Source organism: Eschrichtius robustus, chromosome 11 (genome assembly GCF_028021215.1).
Source record: "Eschrichtius robustus isolate mEscRob2 chromosome 11, mEscRob2.pri, whole genome shotgun sequence".
In the NCBI taxonomy this organism is placed as follows: Eukaryota; Metazoa; Chordata; class Mammalia; order Artiodactyla; family Eschrichtiidae; genus Eschrichtius; species Eschrichtius robustus.
In genome coordinates this window covers 49858087-49885788 of record NC_090834.1, presented here as the reverse complement: position 1 = coordinate 49885788, position 27702 = coordinate 49858087, and the positions used below count along the sequence as shown (strand labels likewise).

At 34.0% G+C, this 27702-nt stretch overlaps 1 protein-coding gene across 10 annotated transcripts in view; it reads right to left on the bottom strand.

The window, feature by feature from the left end:
- PICALM (phosphatidylinositol binding clathrin assembly protein) overlaps window positions 1-27702 on the bottom strand; it is a 106835-nt gene that overhangs the window by 16627 nt on the left and 62506 nt on the right. For 2 of the 10 annotated variants that reach the window (XM_068556743.1, XM_068556747.1), the window contains exons 8-18: window positions 27507-27548; window positions 24101-24186; window positions 22096-22219; window positions 21687-21823; window positions 19402-19505; window positions 14049-14198; window positions 6148-6249; window positions 4470-4601; window positions 4347-4377; window positions 4068-4167; window positions 646-669 (exon numbers count right to left, since the gene is read on the bottom strand). In XM_068556743.1, coding sequence (XP_068412844.1) covers window positions 646-669; window positions 4068-4167; window positions 4347-4377; window positions 4470-4601; window positions 6148-6249; window positions 14049-14198; window positions 19402-19505; window positions 21687-21823; window positions 22096-22219; window positions 24101-24186; window positions 27507-27548 — 1032 coding nt within the window. The remainder of the gene's footprint in view (window positions 1-645; window positions 670-4067; window positions 4168-4346; window positions 4378-4469; window positions 4602-6147; window positions 6250-14048; window positions 14199-19401; window positions 19506-21686; window positions 21824-22095; window positions 22220-24100; window positions 24187-27506; window positions 27549-27702) is intronic. The other 8 variants (XM_068556745.1, XM_068556748.1, XM_068556744.1 and 5 more) reach the window with 7 other exon arrangements.

Below are 27702 nucleotides of genomic sequence, written 5' to 3'. Positions count from 1 at the left end.
CTCAGCACAGAATCATTTTAGATATATCTGCTGTCTTAACAACATTCCCTGTGTGTGTTATAATAAAAACTGAAGCTGAATACAGGTGAAAGACCAATAACACTGTTAAAACATTAAAAAATAACAAATTATATGGCAATTTGAACATACACATGGAGAAGTTAAATGAAGCATAACTAAAGTGAACAGTTAAAAGTTTAGTATTTGGGTGAGCATGTAGGACTTATTGGTCTCTCCCTACTTAAAAACCAAGAGCTGCGAGAGCAGTAGACAAACTGCCAAGTTCAGCAGAAGCCTGTAAGATTTCATGCAATTGTTATTTTCAACATTACCACAATCAACATTTCCCTTCATTCAGAAGTCATCAAGTGCATAGTGGCAGCACAGATACAGACACAGACACCCAGCCATCTGGCAGCAAATGGCAGAATATTAAGCAAGAAAAAAAATTTATATTTCCCATGCCACCATCAGAATCAATTCTGCAACAAACCCACAAAATCAGTAGATGCTAGGAAGAATTTTTGGCACATTGAAAATCTGAATGTGAAAACAAGTAATAGCTAGAAGGTTATGAGATTCTGCTACAGCATTGGTTAACAGCATGCCAATTTATTGCAAAAAGGCTAGTTTTTGGTCACTTACGTATTGTGGAAAATGCATGCCATTCTGTTTTTCCCAGGGAGAACAATTACATAATGCAATAACACTGGATTAGAACAAGTACTTACACAACAGAAAATACATAGAGAGCATTTTAGTTCACATGAACATTCATTAACTACCTAAAATCCCTTGTATTTCCAGTATCTAATGGAAGAACATCTATACTAAAACACTATCAAGGTTGACAAGGGAAATTTAGTCTTTGGCATCATCACCTTACTTACATAATAGTTTATCGATTACAAGTGTCATTAAAACATAAAATCTATCAGTAGCATCAACAGTGCAAAATTCAGTGCATCCCATAAACAGGGTTGCATTGTATAATGTCTACCACAGAAAAAAAGCAAGCAGTAATGAAAAGAGTTGGTAGTGTAACATCATTATATATTTTAATAAAACATCAATGAATGTTTAAAATTTTTAAAAATTTAAAAACCTTGACAGTGTTTAAGGATTAATAAAAAGGTTAGAAATGTAAAGAAATGTCAAAAGCAGCAGTTTATCTAAGTAGTGAATCACATCACCAGCCCTAAATGTTAGTCATTAAAAAGAACCTCTATAAAATACATACATACAAATGTTTTAACAAAATCCTTAAGAGATGATGTACCTTACCACATACAACACAGCACCATAGATATTGCTTCTTATCAACAAATTTTAGATGGTTAGATGCCTATTACATGCTAACAGTCAATCTTAAGTCAAGTGCTATTCGCAAACTTCTAATACTTCATATAGATTAATACTAATTTAATACAAAATAAGAAAATATTCATTGTATTTTTATATCATTTGGATTTATATCATTCCTCATACATTATCAATGTATAATTCACTCCTGAGGCTATAAAATCTACTAACCTAACCTCCTGCCATCCCTAGTCAGAGAGGTGTGTCAGAGTGGGAAAAACACTGGATTCCGAGTCAGAAGGGATGGATTTCAATTTAAATCTGCTTTCTAGTTGCTTTGCACTTGAGGGAAAAAAAAAATTGCATAACTTTATCCTTACAGTTGGGACAATAGCTGCTCAAACTCCCCCAAGAGTGCACTATTTACAGACTCAGGATAGTGTGTGTGTGTGTGTGTGTGTGTGTAAAAACGTAAACTATTTAAATGCAAGGTTTTATTATTGGTGACGGTAGTGACCACTACCAGAGAAAAAGTACTGATTTAAAAAGGTGGCTAAATTTCAATACTGTTTGCCATTAATGAAGACGGAAACTAATAACACTCTTTAATGTCATGTAAAACTTTAACAGCGCACTATTTTTAGCTCAGCCCTATTAATTTTAACATACAATTAACCCAAGGAAACAGCGAAACAGCACAGTGCTCTGGAAGAGATTTAATAACAAAAAGTAGTTATAACAAGGATAATGTGGGGAGATCAGCTCTGTGCTCTGTAACGACCTAGAGGGGTGGGGTGGGGAGGGTGGGAGGGAGACTCAAGAGCGAGGGGATATAGGTATACATATAGTTGATTCACTTTGTTGTACAGCAGAAACTAACACAACATTGTAAAGCAATCATAACCCAATAATGATGTAAAAAATAAATAAATAAATAAAATGAAAAAAAATTTTTTAAAAAAGAACTAATGCCCCTGAAGGTATATTAAAAAAAAGTGGGCAAATGGGGATATATGTATACGTGTGGCTGATTCACTTTGCTGTACGGCAGAAACTAACACAACATTGTAAAGCAACTATACTCCAATAAAAAAAATAAAAAGTTAAAAAAAAAGGATAATGGGGGTCTCTAACAACAACAGAAAGGATACAATGTGTGGCTTGTGTAATCAAATGCTGCTTATTAGCACACTGTTGCAAAAAAGCATGTTTCAAATTTTTCTACAAAAAGAAATTGGTTTTCTCTGACCCAGGGAGACTTACTGGATTGGTAGAACAGCAGCTGACCAAGGATAGGGGTACAGCCACAAAACTACTCTGGGGCGACCATACCTTATAGTAATTAAAACCGTTAGAACTTCTTCAGTACTAGATGCTAACTCATTAATTATCATATACAATTAATTTTCATTATCATGGATTCTGTATTTGCAAATTTGCTATGCACTGAAATTTATTTGTAATCTCAAAATCAATACTTGTGGTACTTTTGAAGTCATTCATATATGTGCGCAAAGTGGTGAAAAATTTGTCACCAGATGCATTCATTCCCAGCTGAGGTCAAACAAGGTGGGGCTGTGCCTTGTTTCAGCTCTGACATGACGATGACCAGAAGATGGAGAAGTAGGGAACAGTGTCGTGTACTGCAAGAAGCTCTGGCTCTGGGGCCAGTTGGATAGGGCAAGAGTCTCTCAATTCAGGCACCCATTAGTGGGGAGGCCTCAGGCAAGTCACTTAACACCTCTGGCACTTGTTTTCTCTTTCGTAAAATAAAAAAATATATAATCCACTAGAATGAGTTTTTTTGTTTTGGGATTTAAGATTATAATCTATGTGAGATGTGTATGTGTATAGGCATACTCAGTTAAAACTATACTTGCTTGGCTTTTGTTAATACTGCCATATAATTTATATAGTTGATTCTCCTTATTTGCTGCACTTATAGTCTTAAAGTCACCAGAACACTGAATTAGTGAACACTGCACCATCAGTGCAGCGGTCCCCAACCTTTTTGGCACCAGGGACGGGTTTCAGGGAACACAATTTTTCCTCGGGTGGAGGAGCGGGGAGAGAATGGCTCAGGCGGCAATGCGAGCGATGGGGAGCAGCAGATGAAACTCCGCTCGCTTGCCCGCCACTCACCTCCTGCTGTGCGGCCCGGTTCCTAACAGGCAGCGGACCCATACTGGTCTGTGGCCCCAGGGGTTGGGGAGCCCTGCATTGGTGAACACTGAGCCACTGTTGGGGGAAATATGTGTATGTGTATGAATCTAGCAATTGGTTCAGTGTTAAGGTTATTTATTTATTGTAGATAAATAAATAATAGATTTGAAACCAGCAGTAGAGAATAGTGATTAAGAGAATATGCTCTGAGGTAAGGCTGCCTGGGTTCTAAAAACCCGCCCAATCTCTGTGATCTGGGCGTATTACTTAATAACCCTGTGTTTTCATTTCCTCATCTGTAAAATTGGGATAACAATAGTTACTACCGTGTAAGGTTAATTTGAAGATTATATAAAACAAAACCACATATTATTTGTTAGAATGATGCCTGACACAAAGTAACCTTTAAATAAATGTTAGCTACTAAAATGTACCTGGCAAACACAACCAAGCTTCCTTTAAAAGAAATACAAATTACTTATATTTCTAAAACTTGGTAACAATCTTTCCACTTATGCCTTATCACTATTTTAAAAACATTTTCATGTTACACATTTACCTAAATCATTCATGTTAGTATATAATGAGCTTTTCCAACTCACCATTGTTGCAGCATTCCAAGCAGTTGTTGGTGCAACCTTTGGTTGCCAGTTAGACCCTCCAGTTAGCTTCTTTTCACCTGGCTGACTCCAATTTACATCACTTTAAATAAATATGAGTGAGAATATTAAGTGTGTGTAATTATGAAGTTTCTTTACTATACATTTAGATTGAACAGAGCATTTAAGATGCAGATGACATCTCTACACATACTTTCTTGAGAGGAAAGCCTAATCAACCTCTAAAGGCACACAGGGAAAGAATACAAATAAAACACTCACTTCTTAGTGGTTCCATTTCCAATGCCAAGATCTAGGACAGGAGAAAAAGAAAGCATTTAAAAACTAGACTAATTTTTATAAAACAACTTATTTTAAAGATTAAAGAATCCAAAAAATACTTACTGCCAACAAGGTTGGCTAAGGATGAATCCAAGTCATCAGATACTAACTTGTTAGGTGGGAGTTTGGCAACAGGAAGACTCTGGTTCTGAGAGGCCACTGTTGGTTTGAGAAGTCCACCTAGTTCATCAAAGCCTTAAAGTTACAAACAGACGAAATAGGATTTGTAAGGAACTTTATGGTGCTACAGCTTTCTAAAGGAGGTCTCTGCCTTTTCTCCTTGTTTGTTTACTGGAGAAGTCCTCCAGGAAAATGGGCACTAATAAATGCTCTTAAGTGGAAAAAGGAGAAATCCACCATTTCAAATCCCTTCTCTGTGAAAGAGAAGGGAATGGAATTAATCCTTCCCCTCAGCTGACAAAATTTTCTGAAGACTCACTTACACCTGAAGCAATACAGGTAAAAAATATATCTCTGTAACTTTGAAAAAAAGTTCCTTTTAAGAAATAATATTTTATAGACCTTTTTATACTCTTCAAAGTGGAGAATGTAAGGTATATGTAAAACAGTATATTAGAAGCAAGTGAAAATGAACCACTAGGTTATCTCTTTTCCTGTCTAAAAACAGCTAGCCTAAATTATACATAAGAAATAGCTAAACTACACTCAAACTGCATAAAACCATCTAGTAAAGTAGAACACTGCTTAAAAATAAAAAAATAAAATAAATAAAATAAAATCCCTTAAGGTTCTCTACCAAACGGTAGAAGGTAAAACAAATCCAATCAACCAAACCACCAAAGGACTGAACGGCACAACCCAGGAATACTAGAGAATATGAAAAAGAAAGTCACCAAAAACGGGGGTTTATAAAATATGAACAATTGGTTTCTATTTCCTTTATCCTTTTTCCCAGCAAGATAAACTCAAGAGGAAAAAGTCAAATGCATCAAAAAATATAATTATAAACCTACTAGTGCACAGGAAAAAATAAATTCCTAGTCCATACACATTCTTTATAAGTTTGCTTCTTACTTTTGTATGTATACTTATGAAAACTAATTGTATATTATAAAATTAACAACACCTCAATGTATTTCTTTAAATGGCTTGAGTTTAATTACTACACTTACCACCCCATGATTAAGAATATAATTTGGTGCCAACTTTATAGGAACTCAATCTTTACAAAACTTCAAATTACCAAGATGTTAAATGGAAACTTGGCTCTACAGATTTATAAAGTTCTCTTAAGATGACTAAACAAGCATACTATAAAACAATAAAAAGCCCGTGAACCCACAACTCTGATATTTAATTATTCTAGCTGTTCATTACACAGACTACCTCAACGAGTCAAGGTACCACAGGTCATATTTTCCTAGTTTTCAAAAAAGCCAATTTCATTTCAGTAAAGGTAAAAATTAGAGTAAAAGGTACAGCATTCTACACACAGTCACTAGCAATCTAGCAGTCTAATCTGAGTAAAATCTCTTTTTTTCTCTCTTATTTAAAAGCTCTGGGAGAAACAAAATCTACCCAGATTCAAAATTGCCACTAAGAAAAGAGTAAAGGCTAACAGTCCCTTGAAGCTTTCTTCTAGTGGCTGGGGGAAGAGGGACCACTTCTTTGGCTACCCCAATTTCATCTATTTACACATGTTAAAAGGACCATTATCTGTCCTTACACAGACTCTAAACTAGAACATTATAGTAATGTTAATAAAGCAATTTTTTCTTACCCCCAGAATCTACAATAACGTTGGTAGATTTATTTCCGAACACAGATTCAAAGTCAACATTAAGGCCAGCTGAAGGCTGTGCAACTGGAGAAGGAGTGAATCCTAAGAAAAACCAAAATGGAAAAAGCTCAATTCTTTAATAACTACATCTACAGCTCTTTAATAATGATGACAATAGAATGGAAAAAGCAGTAAATTCCCACAACAAAAAACAAAGCCAACCCTTCAAGCAAAAATGCTTCCTAGACCACCCCATCTCTTGTGATTACATTTTCCAAAACAAAATCATCCCACTGACTAAGAAAACTAACAAAAGAGCAAGTGAAGTTGAACTACTAGTTTGTTTCATTACAGAAATAACATTTTTTGCTTATTTTTTACCTTAAATTTGTAAGCTGATGTTAAAAAACCAAACACATCTAAAATTCGAGGATTTTGCATGAAGCCAAATATAATTTAAGAGATCATTTGGGAATTAAATAAGTATTCTGTGGTGCTTTAAAAAAATATGAGTCTACTTAGTATCCCCCAAGAGTCTTTCTCCCTCTACCTACTCACCTTCCATATTTCTCTCTCCTTCCTTCCTTTCTCCCTTCCTTCCTTCAATGGTTAATCAAAAGCTATATGGTTTAAGTTAATTTGAGAGGTGACAGGATTCTGAAAGTTATAACCCACTAACCCTTATGACCCCCCCCATGTCCAGATGTTTTTTTGAATATTAAAAAAACAAAAAAAAGACTATTTTCAACACCCAACCACCCTCTAACTTCAACTTAACTACTTCCAAAAGTGGAGCTGACATGTATAATCAAATATACTAATTTACCTAACTGCTCTGAAACACCAGAAAATTTATGCTTTCCTGTCCATGTTACACTGATGGTAGTGGCAATAAGCCAACAGACACCCAGCTCATGTTGCTGAAAGCAGACAATGCTGAGGTAAACGTTAAGATTTTCAATTGTGTGAGGTTATATTTTGTGAGGTGAGGCTCTGAATTTCCAGAGGCTGACAAGAAGAATTAAAATCATCTAAAACCATTAGGGCTGTCACATGACTTGGGGAGCTTTCAATCACTGAGTATATATCCAAGTAGAGAACAGCCTAGCAAGGATCACAAAGAAGGAATTCTTTTGCTTTGTGGAAGGCTGTAATAAATGGCTCCTGAATTCTCTTCCATTTCTAAATTCTATAAAGTCAGAATGTTAAAAATAAAAAATGTCTGGTATTAGAAGATTAACAACTATATCATTAAAGAGAAGTTAAACTTTTGAGCCCTAAACATAGACTCTCTCTCTCTTCCTGTCCCAACTTTCTGCTATAGGACTTTCAGTCTGTAAGAATCTCACTTTGAACTCTTAATGTATACCACCAGGATATAAAGAAGTACAATAATGCTGTACTAAAAGGACTGATCTTAAAGAAAAACAAAAAGTAGGACAAGATTTGGTGAGAAGTTCAAGAAGGTCCTCAAAGCCAGAGAAGCCAAAAAGCAATAACTTATTATTAACAATGACCCACACAAGCTGGTATACATCAATGATACTACTTTAAAAGTAGCATTTTACATCATAGTATGAATTTTTTAAATGTACAAGTTTGATCTTATTCCATAATTATTTAACCCTTAAAATACTCTTAACTCAAAGACACTGGTCATACAATGAGAATACAAGCACTATCAAAACATAAAGTAATTTAGTAAATAAATCTGACCATTCATCAAAAGGTTCCTAGAATTCTATAGATATACCAATTTAACAGCTCTTTGGAATGTATGGACTGTTTAAGAAATATACCATGGGCTTGATGGTTCTTCTGGTAACTCCTTACAAAAAGAACAGATGTATCTACTCAAGAAAGACAAAAATCTATCATGCTTAATTATATGCCCATGCTAAACCACCACACATAGCGTTCTTTAAATCATCTTGGAAGTAATAGCTGAGCTATGGTATCATTAAACTTTAGAAAACACAGGGAACAATAATTTATAAAGTAAGACAGCATACCAATTTCTCTTTTCCCTTGCTATCTTGTCCCAAATTCTTTCTAGAATTTGACTGATATCAGAGATGAGCCTATCCTTTATAATAACACAAAAACAACTTCATTACTTTCTGTAAAGAGAGGAGCCATCTCCTGAGGTCCCTAGGGGCACCAATCTGTGAAATTATATTACTGCCTAAAAGTATAAAAGATTTGAAAAGATATAAAGTAATCCAGAGCTAGTACCTCAAATTTTAAAAGCTTCTACACAGCAGAGGAATAAACTAAAAGGGAAATTCTTAATAAATTATAATAGCTGATTAGATTGTCAACCTTTAATTGTTACAAGTTACTTAAGGGGCTTCCCTGGTGGCGCAGTGGTTGGGAATCTGCCTGCCAGTGCAGGGGACACGGGTTCGATCCCTGGCCCGGGAGGATCCCACATGCCGCGGAGCAGCTGAGCCCGTGTGCCACAGCTGCTGAGCCTGCGCTCTGGAGCCCGCGAGCCACAACTACTGAAGCCCGCGTGCCTGGAGCCCGTGCTCTGCAGCAGGAGAAGCCATCGCAATGAGAAGCCTGCGCACAGCAACGAAGACCCAACGCAGCCATAAATAAATAAATAAATAAATAAATAAATTTATATATTAAAAAAAAAAAGTTACTTAAAGCAAAGCTACAGAACTAATATCACCATTTCAAAAGAGCAGATTTAGGGACCCCCCCCAAAAAAAGATGAATAGGCTATCAAAGTTAAGGTTAATTTTATGAAATAATCACTACATTGAACTGCCTAACTCTTTCATTTCACAAAGCCCAATGAAAACACTGTCACTGAACAGCTCCAGTTCACAGATTAACATTTAGAAACCACTGTACTACAGGGCAAATCTTGAGAGGACAATAGTAAGGTGACTGAGAGGTACAAGATGAAAAAGCTTTTGGGACATTATGCAAGGGCTTTATAGATAGGTTATTATTTAAACCACACAATAACACTATGAGACAGTTATTATTATCCTCATTTTACAGATGAGGAAACTAAGAGATTAAACAACTTATCCAAGGTAAAATAATTAGTAAGTGGCAGAATCAAGACTTAAACCCCAATTTCTTTGATTCCAGAATCTATTAAGGGTTTTTGGTTTATCCTGAGTATTTCATCTTATATAAATTAGTAGGTAGGAAAATTAGTTTTTATTATTATAGCTATAAGAATTATATCTATTTATCAGGACTCTTCAAGTTTTATGAACTTCTTGAGCTTTGAAATAGCAAATGCTGGGCTAAAAAATAAATAGCCCTTGGCAATTTAAAAATCTATAAGCAATACAAAAACAATGAGTTTTCAAGATTATATCTGATGATTAAATAATTTAGGTAAGAAGTATACTCCAAGTATGAAATGATCTGCCTACACAAGATAATTGGTTTTTTTTTTGGCCTCGCCCTGCGGCATGCGGGATTTTAGTTCCCCGATCAGGGACTGAACCCTTGCCCCTGCAGTGGAAGCGCGGAGTCTTAACCACTGGACCACCTGGGAAGTCCCCACAAGATAGTTCTCAATACAAGTAGTTTTAATGATAATTCTGTGTCAGGCATTGTGCTAGATGTTATACAGGCATATATGTACACCTCATAACAATCCTGCACGACATTATTATCCCAATTTTCATAGTCTTAGAAAAGTTAAATACTTGCTTAAAGTCACACAGGTAAAGGAGTGTAACTGGAATTCACACCCAAGTTCACCGTATTCCAAACATTTTCTTTCCGTTAAATGCCCTCAACAATTCCATTTTTAAACACTTTTAACCATGTCTAATTCTTACTGCCAGTCAAGAACCTCAGTTCTTCAGCTGTGTCAAACCTACTTTTTAATGCCAACTTAACTAAGGTAACAACCCCTATACACAAAAAAATTCAGCTGGATTTTGAGGTCTTATTGCTACTGCATTGGCCTAGACAGAATATATTTGGAAAGATACAGATCAAATTGGTTACACCTTCCTGGAAACTACTTCCCATTTCTATGGCCTTTGCATAGCGCTGGAAAAGCATGCTTCTTTCCAGTATCATCTCCCTTCACCTGTGCCACAACTGTTCAAATCAAAATTATCTGCCATTCTATCAACTAAGATCTATACACAGAGCTTTAAATTCCGTAAGCTTGTAATAGTAAAATGTTATAAACTCTTCTGAAAATTTGAAAGTTTTGAGAATGAATAAAAGCAGGAAGATGACAGGCATCCATTCATAAAACAATCATGTGTTTAATCAAGGAAAACAAAATTAAGCAACTACCTGTTCTTCAAAACCAAGTATTTTTTTTCTTACCAACTCATTTTAAGGAAAACAACAAAAAGAAACCCCTCTTGCATAAATAAACTGATAAATTTTAGAGATTATTGTTACCTACCTCCAAATAAACCAGCTACAGTAGAAGGCTCATGGCACATAAGGGTAGTATTACGATAAGCTTGAGTACCACAAAAAGAATCTGACAAGGCATATAAGGGGGGAAAAGAAAGGACAGGAAAAAAAGAAAAAAAGAGAAAAGTGAGAAAGTGAGGAGGAACAGTTAAGAGTGGAATGGAGTAATTAAAAACAAACAGAAACAAACAAAAACAAACAAAAGAAAAAACAGAGGAGTCCAAGCCCTTGGTGTTCTTCAAATTACAACTTACTAAAAAAAAGCACTTAAGCCTCCATTATAAGTACTATATTTAAAATATATATAAATAATATTCACAGTAAATTTTTTAAAATAACCAATACTGTATTTCTTTAGATAAAGAAATATGAACCAGTTGGATTTTTAGTCAATACCAACATGTCTTCTAATGTCTCCTTTTGCAGATGAGGAAGCAGGCCTAGACAAGATCACAAACATGGTATAGCTGGAACCACAACCCACTCCCCTTGACTTACAAGTTTCAGTATTCTTATAGCTTTAATGAGGACAAGCTACCAAGTACACTGAGAATCATATCATCAAATCAAGGTCCTCCCCTGGAAGGGTTGGAAGGTATCTACATAGCTAACTCTGATTGTTCTTGGTCGTTCTTAATCCTATAGAGCAGGGGTTGGCAAACTACAGCCTGGGGCCTATTTTTATATGTCCATGTAAGCTAAAAATGGTTTTTACCTTTTGAAAGGGTTGTTTTAAAAAAAAAAAAAAGAAAGAAAAAAGAAAAGATGACGACTCAAAGATTTTATGCATCCTATAAAAGCCTAAAGTATTTACTATCTGGTTCCTTACACCGAAAGTTTCCTGACCACTGTTCTAGAGCACTATCCAACAGAGCTTCCTAATAACAGAAATGTTTTATAAATCCGCACAATATGCAGATATATGCATATGATACATTATGGTAGCCACTAGGCACATGTGCCACTGAAGAACGAAAATGTGGCTAGTACAAGTGAGGAAGTAAAATTTTAATTTTATTTAACATTTAATTTTAATTAACCTTTAAATGATGACATGTGGCTAGTGGCTAATTAGATGATGCAGTGCCAGGAATGGCACACCTTGGGTGGTCCTCTCATGCTCTTACTACTCTGAGTAAGAAAGTATTGGAATTTTTATTATACAACTCTACTTCTCAGGAACTTTCAACTTGCACTGAAAGACTTATTAAAAAGTCTATTCTAGGACAGGCATCAACAAACTACAGCTGCTTGTCTTTGTAAATAAAGTTTTACTGGAACACAGCCAAGCTCATGTGTTTATGTCTTGTCTACGGCTGCTTTCATGCTATAATGTCAAAGTTGAGCAGCTGCGAAAGAGATCGTGTGGCTCACAAGCCAAAAATATTTACAATCTGACCTTTTAAGAAAAAGTTTGCTGACCCCTATTCTAGACTAATGCCTAATGGTTTGACATCAGTGGTTTTTAATTTCCCCTTCTGCACTCATTTTCATTAAAAAAAAAAAAGTATTTAACAAATTATTTTTCTCTAATGACAAAACTTGGCAGATGTGATTTTTTTTAAAAATATACATCATACTTTCATTTGTATTATTTGCCCTCAGAAAGAGGAAGATAAGGGTTTAAATGAAAGTCTGCACTTCCATAAGGGAAAGAGCACTGCAGAGCAAAGCTGCTGTCTCTTGCTTTAGGCTTTGCTCCCACTAGCTGGGTTATCCTGATTAACTTTTCTAGCACTCAGGTGATGGATGCATCCATAAAATGGTAATAATGTTCTGTTACCACTATGAGAGTTGAGAGCTGGACCAAACATTTTCTGCAGGTTTTTGCAAACACTGAATCACCAATTCTATGATTTTAATTTTCAAATGGACCGACTGACCTTGGAGTATATAGCCATCAACTTTACTAATCTGCTTTGCTTTCTGGTCTTCCTCTTGCCCCAAATCATAGGCCTTATACTTAAAAAACATTAGGAATATGACATTTCTAGTATATTCCTCTTATTACAGGCTTTCCTTGAAAAGTCAAAATAATAATTAACTCTCTCACATGACTTTTATATATTTTTACTCTGTTTTTGTTTATATGTGAAATAGCTACAACCTTCAGCACTTAAGGTTACTGCCCTCCATTCTGTCCCCCTTCAGGGGATACAGATGTGACATCCTGAAGCCCATGCACTGCGCTCTGACCTAAAAGATCTAAATATATAGTCCCAAAGCAAAGACGTATCTGTTTCATATCCCCAAATTAAGGCAACTGACTTAAAAAGATACAAACAGCCATATTTACAATATACAGACTATTCATATTCAGTAAATACGAAGAAAAGACAAACCTAAAAAACCACCACCCCAACAGAACACTCCAAAGATAACTCTAGTTACCCCTTATTACCAAGCAAAAAGGCACTCCATTTGACAAATTTCTAGAGCAACAAAATGTATAATTTACTTTCAATTAATTTTTATATAATTTTTAAATGTATTACAATATAATAAAGGAATTATTGCAACCAACTATTACACTTTAGAACTATTAGACTAGTTGTATAACTGGAGCACCTGCCTTGAAACCTTCTCAGATCTCCAACTACTGCTTTCTAGTCACCTTCCATCCTCCCCTCTCTCAGATATATCTAACAGAATATGGCCACATGATCTACCTAGGGTACACAGATGACTTTCTGCATGCTGCTTTAATCAAAGATTTAAATTTGTGTCACCTTACGTTGTTTCTTTGAATTGAATAAAAGCAGTTTTCATCATCTTTTAAGGGGGTTTAGCATCTTTTTAGCAAGATTCAAAAACATTTCTTTCAGTTTAGTATGTACTTAAAAACTTATTCTTCCTTGTACAACTGTGGTATGAAATTTTGCCTTTTTACAGATTTTTATACCACAATTAAGGCTATTCAGTCAAGTTGCTTTTCATTTTCTACTTTTCATCTACCTCCAGGCTAACAATGAAATGAGACCCTTAAGATTGGACAGAGGGTATAGTGGGTTTTAGACAATATAAAGTTGTACCATTATTTGAAATTAAAAAGGGGAAAAAAAGAAAGATTCAGAAAGCTACTAAGAGTGATAATCACCCTCTTTCTCAAGCAGAGAGGGAAAAATATAAGCACACATAAACACGTAACTAAGTTTAAGAGATGTTACTCCTTCAATCAACTCTCCTAATAACCACCTCTCTGAACTAATAAACAGGATGTAGCATGTGATGCTACAGTATGATAGAGAACAAAACAAAGTCCAATTTCAAAGGAAATTTTCTTTCCTAAAAACCTGCATTAAATAAAATTAGGGATACTGGCATAAAAAATCTCACTACACTATTGTTATTTAGTTTACTTTAAAATTTGTTATTAAAATACAAAGTAATTATTGCAGTGCTTTAAAAATAATGGATACGTTAAAAAAAATACTTAGGCAGTATAAACATTAATTGGAAAGAAAGGTTAAATGGTACTTTACCAACAAACATTTCATGAGTAGGTGTCCTAGTAGTAAAAGTGGATACATCTGAAGAAATGGGAGGGTGAACATCACCACTACTTTTTGTGAGGAAAGGATTTAAGCTTGGAATGGCATCATCAACAGCATCTACAGTAGCAGAGAAAGGATCTGTGCAGTCCAAGTGCATTATAGCAAAATGAAGAAAGGAAGTAAATTAATTAGTATTGTAATCAGTCAAAAGATGCAAAGTGAAAAGTAGTAGCTATATTATTATTAATCTAAATGCAAATGATCAAATCTAATCACCAAGATAGAAGAAATGCATTTAACATATTTTAAAATGAACCCTCAGAAAAAAATACTTATGTGTCCATAACAACAGTAGCATACGAAGGCCAGATCTGCTTTACATCAGAAAGCCAACAGTCGTGTAGTTAAAAAAGAAGATATGTAAGAACAAAAATGTTTCTATAAAAGAGCCATCTACCCTGAACTGTGTTCCCCACCCAAGGTGGGGGTGTATCAGTTCTGCGTTTACTCACATAATTGATATAAATAATTAATTCAAATGTGGAATAGGCAGTATTTCAAAAACCAAAGGGAATTAGGGGTTTCTAACATGTGAATATAAACTCTTGTATAGGTTCAGATGTAGGAAACAAAATAATAAAGACGAAGAAAAGGTCTAATGATGGGAAAGGAATTTTAGAAAAATTAAGAACAGAGACTAAAGACTGGCCATCCCAGCAGACTGGGATTAGCTTTGAAGGCCTAGCTATGAGTTTTAAAGCCTAAATGATTTGGAAGGAATAACGAAAGTATTGTTCCCTACTAGAATGGTACCAAATATGTACTTTATTATCAAATTTAGAATCACATATTTACTCTACCTACACCTCATTCAAGATAACTGTCACTGTAATGACTGAAAGCCATTCATCATACCTTAAGTAAATGGGGAGAAGAAAAAATAAAGAGCAGCGAAAATATAGTGTCATAATTTTTTCTCTTATAACACAATTAAAAATGAAAAGATACTCCTGTACTTCCAACCAGCGCCTGTTCTTGCCTCTTCTAGTCTAGTTTCTGGTCCTTACTTAAGAATACAATATTACGCACTGTATTTTACTCTAAGACTGTATGATAAAACAATAAGGAAGCAATGGCCTAAGGATCAGCTTCTGCAAAACAATATAGGCACACTTTATCCTTAAAGTCAATAAATTCAAAGCTAGTGTTCTACAAATCATGCAACTGCAACTTTAAAAAGAAAAATATCAAGATAATATTGAGGTCATTGTATGAAGTCCTACAAACATATCAAAACTCACTGATGTACTATTCTAACTCAAATAATCATGTTAAACATCTTTCCCACCCCTCCACTTCTCAATAAATGGAACAATGGGGGAAAAGAATCAGAAAAAAATAATTCAGAAATAAAAAGCAGAAAATAGTCAAAAATAAGATTCATTTTTTTGTACTAAAATAAAAATGTAATGATGACCGCTCTAACTCCTTCTTGTATCAGAAAGGAGTTGCGTTTTTTAGAGTTGACCAGTTTGGTTGAAAGTACTACTTTTAAATATTTGATAGAGGCATGGAGTTTTTAAAGTACATCATACTTTGTTGGACAAGTAACACAAAACTTCTCTCTGGTTTTCCATGCAAAAGAAGTCATGAGAGAAGTCATTCAAAAAGAGTACACACATTTCTACAACAGATCTATTAGGTTCATGAGAAAAGACATGTTTGGAAAAAGTTACTAGTTATCTGCTATTCTATTGATTGACACTTTTTACCTAAGCGCTTAATATCAATTGATTGACACTTTTTACCTAAGCGCTTAATATCAATCATTTCCTATTATATGAAACGTCCTAAAGAAGAATATGCAGAAATGTATAAGTGAATCTGTATATTTAGATCAGTCAGACAATAAGAAAAACCAGCTCTTAATCTACCTTGACAAAACACTACTACTATGGGTAGCAGATTAACATCATTTAGATTAGATGATGATTTTTAAATCATCATCATCATTTTAAATGATGTTAGTCTACTATACCATAAATGATTAATTCAAATTCATTAAAGACAAAAAAAAGTAGTAATAATGTTCCAGCTATTCCAACTTAAACTGTACTTATCAGACTGGCAACTCTAAAATTCCTTATACTTTTAATAAATACTTTTTTCCATTATTTTTGTCATTATTCACTTGAAAGTTTAATTTTATGTTACATTAGAGTCATAGAAAAATAATCCAAAAAATTAAAACAAAAATAGTACCAGTCATATTACAGTCTTGAGGTAAATATTTGATATCTACATCTATTCACAGAAAATTGAGTGTTTTCATAGTGTTGTGTGTCTCATGCCAGCTGAGAGTAAAACAAATTCAACTTCAGAATGGGTCATTCTTTTTTGCCTGAATTAAATTTTGAAATCTTGCTTAAAATATACAACAGTGTACTTAACCTGGTAATACTGTATATTTTTAGATTTGCTGTAACTCAAAGTTTTCATGGTGATGAAAACTGATATCTCAAGATATTAGTATTCAACACCAAGTGCTTGTTTAGATTCCAGACCATTTCTTGAAAAATCAAAGGCTCACTAATAATGCAATGAGAGAAACAGGAGAGCTTGTGTTCTCTCTCTTCAACGTTCATTTTTAGGTGGAACCTTAAAATGCCTCTCACATAAACATATGAACTTTACCTCCTCTTAACTCTGTATCACCAACCTAGCTGTGATTGGGAATACGCGTCCTTTCTGTGGTGCTTATGATAAGAACTAAATTAAATACCAAATCTGTTGTTAACACCCATTTTTAGCAAATGAGAGCAAGGAAAGCACAGAAAAAGATTTTAGAATTATCAAAAAAAAAAAAAAAAGCATACCTTTGTTTTGTCACATACTATAAAAGCATGATGTAAAATGCTACATATTTCAAACGTTCAGGTAAATGGTTAACATAAAAAAAAATGCCTTTTAGAATTTACTGTTATGATCAAAGCTTTTTATATAAAAGATTTATTTATTTATCTTAGTAACTTTAATTTTAAAAATAAAGTAAAAAGTCTTAATCTGAATGTCATGGGTATGAACAATACAATGACTAAAATTAGGAAGTATTCAAAGTTCTTGGCTTAAAATACTCTTCCATTATCCAATTATGGCACAAGTCAAAACTTTGAAATTATCACCAACTCAGAAGCCAAATATCTTTATATGAAATATAAGACAAGATTTCATTCTTCTTAAATTGAGGGGTTTATGTAAGATCACTGTCCTTTCCTCGTATATAATTGTAAGCTTTTGGAAAAATAGTAGTCAGTTGCTACTGTCTCTGCTCCCAACTTTACTTGATAATACTTCTTTTTTTTTTTTAACCAGTTTAACAGTGTCACTTGTACACAGCAAGCCTAATGTTAAAATATGGGGGAAATTTTGATGAAAATAGTACACAAACCAAAATAACCTAAAATAGAAAAGGAAATCATGATTAAATGTACTCCCACACTGTATTCACACACAAACTGCCGTGGAATATTTCTTCTAACAGAATATAAAACAATTTTTACAGGCTGAAATTACTTAAAATTATTCTCCCACAGTAACAACAGTCTATCTGCCTTCATCTACGAGCTCAATAATTCCAAGCAGAAAGTTTAAATTGTCATTGTTAGAATTAATTGTACATGGTATCCAGACAAAACAGTTTCATAGCTCAGTTTCATGGAAATGTTATATTAGTTCTCATTAAGCCTTCTGTAAAATTTTTCATCTACCTAAAAACACAACTTTTCAGCCTTAATTTTAGAAAAACTGGTTTGTTTTTTTAAAAGGTGAGCAAGCTAAAACTGCTTAAACGGTCATGTTAATCCTACTAACGTTTCCTAAAGCAATTCACAATAAGCAGGAAATAAGCATGTAAATTTTGGCAGATTAAAAATCCTAAAATTGTAATGACCGTTAGGATATTAAGAAACTGCTTTCTTAACCTTAATTTGCTATCTACAGATCATTCAGATAAATAATTCTAACATATTTACTGACTTTAAACTAGCTTATCATTTTTAGAAATTACTCCCAGATCTTAAGATTTAGCTGAATTAAACTAGCTTTCAAAATCAATTCGTTTTAAAAATCAAGTTATGGCTCACAAAATTAGTCTAAAAATCTAGTATTTTAGTGTTTCACTATTCCTGTTCCCTGCCCTGTCTTGAACCAGAAATAAACTGCCCCTGCAAAAAGAAAATGTCTACTCATTCAACAAACATTTACAAAGTACATGTTATATATCAGTAAGTGTTCTAGGCATCAGGGATATATCACTCAACAAAATATTTTAGAGCTCCTCCCTTCACATAGTTTACATTCTATTATATAAAATATAGTCTTAAGAAATAACTATTAAAAAACCCCAAAAAAGTTATTAACTCAAATCATTAAAATAAAGATGAAAACGTCTAATACACCATAAAAACTCACTAGAACAATGAATCCTGCTATGAGAAGTAAGCCAATCAATTCAGATTTTACATGTGAGCCAACATAAATTTTAAGGTAGCTTGCCATTCTCTAACGGTTCTCTAGACAGTGTCCTTTCTCAGAGTATCTTTCCCTCCCAAATAATTTTTCAGTGTTTATAAAAAATATTGATACTTACATAAATACAAACAGAAGTACCAAAACCAAACAAAGGAAATGATTTGAAAACATACTAAATGTCTAAGCAAAACTGCTTAAAAATTGACATGGACTAGGCTCATTCCTTCAAAGATGCCAGGTCATGATCATAATACGGTCACCTTAAGATCAAAGAACTACTCAAGGTCAGCAAACTTTCCTGTTGGTACTAGGGGAAAAATTCTTTGAATATCAAAATCTTACAGGTCTGAATTAAATCAACATTTTAAATACAAGTAGCATAAAGTTTGTCATGACATTCCTGCAGAGAAGATAGTGCACTGCCTGATAACACCATCAGAATTTTATTAGAACTTTATTAGATGAGTTTTCCCCTCTGCAAGTAAATTTTTTTTCTATACCAAAGGTAAGACAACCATTACACATTTTCCGGTAATAGAACAGAAATTCAACATTGAAAGAATGATTTCACAATTAAACATACATTTGGTCCTTTTTCATCTTCATTAAACTTCATTTCATAATTTAATTGGACATACATTCCAAAATTGCACTTATAAATGAATGGAAATGTCTTCAAGGGGCAAAACAACTTCACTGTCATATCAATATTTTTCAAGTACTCATGTATCAAGTGTAAGGCAAGTAAACCCCACAGAATGGGGAAGGGAGATGCCTATACAACATACAAAGTAGGTTCATTAATGCTTACCTCCCCATGTACTTGCTACCTGAGAAGCAGCTGACATAGGAAGTACAGATGGGTGAAAAGTTGGCTGTTGCAAATCAAGCAGATCATTTGGTAGCTTTGATGTGCTAGGAAGATATTTTGAAAAGATGTTTTATTTATTAGATAAACTTTGCTACATTAGCCACTCCCCTCATCCACCCCAGTAAATAAAAACATTAAAAAGAAAAGTGAAAAAAAAGTCCCAATAATATAAATCTCCAAAGGAAGAACAGGTGCAGCAAGATAACAGTTGCATACCCCTCATGTAACAGCATATTTCTAAGGAAGCCTGGAAAATTATTCAAATACCATATCTGAAGTTTACATAGGATTCAAATAATAATAGCCCTTCTGGAAAGAATCAATGACTTCCCTAGGAAAAAACTAATTTCTTTATTGAAAAGAACCTAGAACCTAAACAACATAATTTTAAAATATGAAACATCATGGCAATTACTTTTTTTAAAAGAAATTTGTTTTCTTAATCTTAATCTTCAAAGAACTTCAATTACATTTGCAACACCAATACCCCTACCAAGTAAAATACCTGTTAACCTTACCTTTATTGCTTCAAATATCAAACAACATATCAACAATACATGGAAAAAATTATACATGCGTATATGATATAAATTTACAACAAAGCCACCCCATTACACAACTCCAGGGGAGTAATACTTACATAATATATTTCATGTTATGTGATTAAGGAACAACACAAAAAAAAGATCCCAGTTTCCATGAATTGAGGCATTATGTGTATCTCAGCATAGATTATTTTTAACTTACACTTATTCAAAAACAAAAGTTTTGAAGACATATCTTTCAGATGTAAAACATAGTTTTATAAGTAGATAAATCAAAATACAAATGCATTTAGTGCTTTGGGGAAAAATACAGAATATGCAATAAGCATTCTGTAATAGGCTGTACGTTTGTCTTCAATTACTATTAAAAAGGTGAAAATGTTGAGGGTATTAAGTGAAATAAAAAGATTAGTTCTTTATCTAATAATTTGTTTCATCCTCGAACCATCAACATTCTTTTCCATTTACCCCCATCCCGCTACCCAGCTAAGACAGACTTCTCTTTAAGGTCCCTAAGTGAAAAACTTAACACTTAATGGGTTCAATGTTATTGGGGACTAAGGAAGTATTATACAAAAATCAAAACAAACAAAAAGATAAAGCTGAAAGAGAAACACACAGCTAAATTCAACATCTACTAAGACTTTAGGGAGCAGGTAGCAGCTGAGTTAGTAAAAGTTACACTGAGCTGTGAAGGGAGTCGGTAGGTGGAAGGGAACACCGTTTAAGGATGAGTTAATAAAATAAACAGCAACAACAACAAAATCAAAGAAAAACAAGCAAACAAAACACCCTATCACTCTCTATGTAGCATTTACCATGCACTAAGCACTGTGTTAAACCCTATACTAGTGATCCTGTGACCCTGGCAGAAATGAAAATTCTTGGGCCTTACCCTACAGGCGGGGCTCAGAAATCTGTGGTTTAATAAACCCTCCAGGTGATTCTAATGTTAGGTAAAGACTGAGAACCACTGACCTATACCATACATTACCTTGCTTGGAAACTGAGGTTTAAAAAAAAAAAAAAACAGATTAAGAAATAAATGAACCAGGATTCAAACCAGAATCTGAATTTCAAACTTCTCTAAACCACTCTGAGGTAAAACATAGGAGGAATTTAGAAAAATCCAGTTATTCTAATTTGCCTGGAAATATAATATTCCTATTGTTAAGTAGCTTGAAGTTGGGCTGGTAGGCTTCAATACCACAGAAATCTGGCAACTAAACTCTCATTGTGTTCCAGATTACTGAGTTTAACACCAGGGACTAGAAATGAAAAACATTTAACATCCAGTGAAAGGATATCCTGAAATACATATCATACATACATATCCAAGAGTTATACACAGGGTCTTGAACCATGAGACACTTCACAAATGTGTTTAACTATAGTTAATTTTTTTTACAATGAAACGTTTGCCCAGAACTAACCCACCACCTTTCCAATTGGTATAAGTCTATCATTTAGCCATATCCCATTTCTTAAACATTCGAAATATAAAGTCTATCACTTTATATTTAGCTATTATACCACTACCACCATTTATCACTACCTCCTTTGTGTGAATTTATGATTACAAAATCATGTCTCAAACTAAACCTGAAAAACTCTGCAAAATTTCTGTTAGAAGTCTTTAAGCCTAAGTATTCAAAGGTAATCATTAACCACTCCACCTACCTGTTAGAAGAACTAGGGGTAGAAAATATATCAATGGCTGGTGCAGTCATTATACCTCCTGCTGAGGTGGACACAGGAGAGGCTGCAGTTGTTAAAGAGGTATGAGGTTTCTTTGCAAGTTCTTTTAGGCGCTGTTCCTGTTGAGAAAGGGAACTACCATAAGGAATCCAGAAACCAGATTTGTTTGTATGGCCTCTGAAAAAAAAAAGCATTTTCTAATTTTGTTTTGATAGCAGAAAGGTATTCCCTGTTTTGCCAGTCATTCAATGTCAGGATGAAAAATTAGACTACTGAATTTCACCCCATTTGTACAAATATTTATTAAATACTGTTAGTCTGTACAGAAGTCCCAATTACTTTATAAACTCCTATACTTGTTTCCCCAAATAAAGAGAATGCACACACCTACCTTTAAAGCTTTTAAACGAGCCTGTTCTTCCTCTAATGCTGCCTGCTTTTCCCTTTCATCCACTTTGGTAAGAGACAGGCCAGTGCTTGCCAGGGAAGAGACTGCGTTGGAAAGTGTTGTTGCCCTAGGATAATCAGACAAAGGTAATTTGGTTTTTTGCCAAACATTTATTTCACTGGTTATGAAATGGTCTAGCAAGCTAGCCATAGAGAGGCACCATAATTATGAACTAAACTTATGGAGTCAAAACGTGTACTTCAGATGAAATATTCTACCCACTGACCTAGAGGATTATTATTAGAAATTAGTTGATCTACACATACATTCATTTACTTTTTTAAAGTAAGTGTTAGACTTTGGAAAGGGTTCACAGTAAAGGTGAGGGACGTTGCCTCTTCCAAGCCCCAAGGTAGGGAACCAATGCAATTAGAGAAGAGCTCACATACTTCTAGGAAAACCCTGACGGGTAAAAAGTATTGAATTTCTCATAGGAAATGATCTTCTGCTAATTTACAGCCTGGGTTTGGCAGTACTACTACAGAATACTAAAACATAAGTACCAGCAATAAATAATGTATGTCTAGGTATGTTTCCCTTATAATAACACCCAAAGATGTCATTCCCAGAGGACCCACAGGTTCTCTCAAAGGAAGATCAGTTTCATTCCAGTCACTGGTCCATCTGGCATCCCCTTTCTGTCTGCTACCCTTTTGCCAAGCTAGAATATTCTTTTCAAACATATTATATATGCACAATGCATCATCCCTTACTGGTGGATTCACAGCAAACCACCTCACTTCCCTTATATCAAAACCTTATCCAGATCATAAACCCCAACATTTAATTCCCAAATGTTAATTCTAGGCAAAATAAACATGTGTGGTAAAGAATTCTAACAGGAAACTACTCCTCAGTGACTGCTATTAATTTTCCTTTTCTCACACACCAAACACCATTAATTTCTACTCAAAGCACACGAGTGAAAAAACTAAATTTTATGTAAAATCAATTTTATAAATGAGCCAATATAAAGATATAACTCAGAAGACAAAGGAAGAGTAATACTGTTGTGAAGAAATACAAGAAACTCAGAAAATTTTATGTTAAAAAACATATGAGGTATATCGGTGTACCTGAGCTACCTGGCTATATTTTTCATTACTTTCCCAAGTAATCGGGCCTCATAACTTGGCTTATACTTCTAAAAACCTACTAGAAAATTCAAAGAACAAATCTGCAATTAAAAAGCATTAAAATCCAGTAATGACATTTTCCTTTACAAATTAAATTTTGTTGCTAAAAAAAAAAAAAGTTCCAAAACAACAATCAAAAAGAAGGAGAGTTCTCTTTATACTTCATACAAATTTTTTCTTCATACTGCTAAAAGGAAATCTTCATAAGAAAACATGAGAATTACTCAAGTTACTAACCAAGACAAAAATAACATTACAAGGTCAATAAGCGATGATCTATATTACTTTCAATTTGCTGGTCTTGGTCTTGGAAATCAGCTAAAAGTCTAATAGAATGACTAAAATATGTCCACAATCAACCCCATGAACTGGCATTAGAGAAAGATGATGAAATCTTATGTCAGACATCCTAGGATTGAGTCCCAGAATTACTACTGCATACTTCACAGGGCTATTGTGAGGGTTAGTCAAATCTGTAAAAAAGGCATCTTGTAATTATAATACACCATATGAACCTATGCATTTCATCTTTAAGAGAAATACTGACACTGTGAACACCATTCTAAACCATGTAGTTTTCACTGCCATCATCTTAACAGATGCTGACATTTACTGAAAATTAGGAACTATCCCAAAAACTTAACGTGTTAATCCTTAACAGCAACTCTCTGAGGTTGATACTATTATTAAACCAACTTACAAATGGTTAAATCAAGATAAAGGGAAGTTCAATAACTTGGAACTTGCAGCTAGACTCATCTACTTTCTCAGAAACATCACTACTGTTCTTTGCCCCACAAAGAATAATGTACCTGCTTGCAGCTGTAGAATCTTTGATTTTCTTTCCTTCCAAGGAAGCTAAATGTTGCTCCAAAGCATCAAGAAGACTGCTGGGGGCCTAAAATTGTACAAATATTAAGACTTTCCTTTGTCAAAATAAATCAAGTATCGTCTAACACAGGAGAGCAATAAAAATAAATAGGTATATTCTTCATGATCTAATTAACAGTGTAGTTTCAGCCACCTAAGAATGACACTATTATTTTTATTACATAAGCATGACCTGGTAAGGAGTATTAACAAACATAAAGATATAAAAACTAAGACTATGTGAACATGAAACATTAAGAGAATCTTAGAATTTTCTATATTTAACTTAAATTTTAAATAGAAACACAACCCTAAAAAACAGACATACTGTTGAGCATGGTCCTGGTACTTAATAACTACTCACTGAGTAATTGAAAATGTCCAAACACTATTTCTGAATAGTTATTGACAAATGAAACTGAAGACTAACATCAAGGAAACACAAATTGAAATCACTGTGAGATATAACTTCTTACCCACTAGAATAGTTAAAGTTAGATAGACTAGTAATATCAAATGTTGATGAAGATACAGAACAAATGCAACTGTCATACAATGCTGGTGGGAGTACATCCACCCTTGAAAAAAGCTATGGGTTTTTAAAAAAAATAAAGTTAAATATACAACTACCTTAATTACCCAATTCTATTCCTAGCTATTTATTCAAGAGAGAGACAAACGTTATCTCCACAAGACTTGTTCAAGAATGTTTTAAGCAGCTTTATTTATGATAGTTAAAAAACTGCAAATAATCCAAAAATTTCCAAATTTTCCAATTTAGAAAATAGATAAACAAAATTGTGGTAAATTCACATGATGGAATACTATTCAGCAATTAAAAAGAATTAATCAATGGTATATTCAACAATACGGACAGATCTCAAAACATTATGATGAGCAAAAGAAGCCAGATATGAAAATAGTTGCATGATTCCATTTATATTAAATTCAAAATCTGATACAAATTATTCTATTAGAATTCAAAATAGTGATTTGTGTGGAGCGGATTAGGGAGTGACTGGAGGGGGACAGGAGGATTGGGGTGGTGGAACTGATTTATATCTTGAATGGGGTGTTGATTACACAAGTGTTAATGGTTATCAATCCTCATTCAAATAGATATTTACCTCAATTTTTTTTAAAGACTAGCTTTAAACCCTCAGTCTACATGTCAAATCTCAACTTAATATGAACAGTTAATTACTTTCAAAAGGAAATCTTTTCTGTGATCTGAAAAGGAATTGTTCACTATTTTTAAGTGAAGCAAATACATCAGTGGCTTTCACTTACATCAAATATTCTTTAGGATTTCAGATAGAGTTTCTCAATTACAGGGATCCAAAAACATTTGGAAGAGACAATACTAGCCAACTTCTCTGCCAATTATGACCTGAACAATTTCCTTCATCCTGTATTTTCTCTCTACATATCAAGACCTTAGCACAAGAAAGATATGGTAGAAAACATTGACTTCTTCGTTGATCTGAGAACACATGTGCACTCCCTCAACCCCAACAAATCAGCAGGCCAACTACTGTCCCAAGAGCTATTGTCGGAGATGATGATGAGAATGTTAACAATAGCCGTTAACATTTTAAAAGCTCCTGTAACAGCACAGGCACTGTGCAAGCTACCTTGTATGTAATCACTGACTCTATGGGAAAGACACTACATATCCATTTTACAAATAAACAACCTGAAACTGAAAATTAAGCAACTTGTCCCAGATCACATATCTGATACATAGCAGGAGCTAACATAGTGTGCAAGGTTTGTCCGATCTGAAAGCCTAGATACTAACTACTATGCTACAGAATCCTAAATTAAAACTGTGGTCATTTAAACTGTACTTTATTTTTTTCTGAAGGGTTTAAGCTGTGCTTACAAATATTAAACTACCTAGTTATGATAATTAATAAACTATTTCCCAAATCCCTTCTAAATGTATCTGGCTATTCTTTAAAAGTCAAACCCACATTACAAAGAGTGAAGGAAATGTGATGCTTCACATTCTAAAAACAGCAATTTATAACAAACAAAAAAAGAATAAATAATCTCAAATTTCCTCTCTTGTGTTTAACTACCATCTTCCCTAAAGTATAAAAAGCTTTGTTTTAATTCACTTGAAAATTTTCTGAATCATTCAGAGATCATCAATGAAGAGGGAGGGACGGAGGGTCACAGGCTGGCCGACCCTACCCAATCACAATACCATGAATATTAAAGTACAGACACATGATAACAGTCTGGCCTGAGGCTGATGCTTTTTAAATAAAGATAAGTGAAGCTCACATGACAAATGGGGTAATGGCGTATCTGAAACTGCCAAATCAGCTTATACTACATATTGTTCAAACAATGCCTCTTCTCACATTTAGCCTACAGTAATGTGCTTAATCTTAATGACGTCAATTATCTCATGTGGGCATATGCAGAAATTTTTTATTTACATACAATCCATAACTAGATCTAGTGCATACTCTTAGCCTGGTGATCAAAGGGATGAATCAGAACAAGTGAGTACAGAGAAAAACAATAAGAACCTTGATACATAAGGATAGTTTATGGCAGGTACTTTCATTCTTAATACTCAGTCAACAAACACCAGAAAAGGCCAGAACTTCAGGTTTAAAGTTTCCTTTCCAGAAATTTTTAGAAGATAATGATGATAAAAATAATATTATAATAGCTAACATTGAGTACTTAATGCTCTAAATGTTTTTTAGGTATTAACTCATTTAATCCTCCCAACTACCTAATGAGATGGGTATTGTAGTATCTGCATTTTAGAGATGAGACTGAAGCATAGAGAGTAACTTCCCCAAATCACAGGGCCAGCTAGTGGAACAGCCAGGACTCAAACTTAGACAAAGCCTGCTCTCTTAACCCAGCATCATGTTTTGAGGTTTATCCCAATTTAATATATTTACCTGAGTCAAAAAGCCAAAGCGGAAGGTTTAAAACAGGAAAAATAAATCCTGTATAAGATAATTCTCTACCAATAGTATACTGAAAATTTTGTTTTTAAAATACCATTCTCTAAGTTCAGTTCTTTCTTTCTTTCTTTCTTTTTTTTGATAATGATAATGATGAGAAACAAAGAGAGATTAAAGAGAATAAACTAAAGGAACAGTAGAGTAGTGGCTAGCTCCACCAATATAAGAGATGAGTAGATTTTATACGGTAATAGTGTTAGAACAATTGTCAGCAATATATCAAAATGTTAAAATCTGTCAAGAAAAATTACACTGATCTCCTTGACAGCAGGGGCTGCATATTATTCATCTTTGTACCCTTCATACCTAGCAGAATATAGCAGACAGTGATTGGTATTATAACAATACTTACCTGTGAAAGGTCTGGTATATCACCTCTGTCAATTCCAACTTGCTGTAAGAAGAAGCAGCATTGTATTTAATAGATAAAATTACAATAGGGTGTTTTATAAGTAAAATTTAGAAAATGACATTTATGACTAGTACTATGAGCAATATTTTAGAAAGAATTCTTTAAAATTAGAAGAATATTTAATCCCCACAGATAT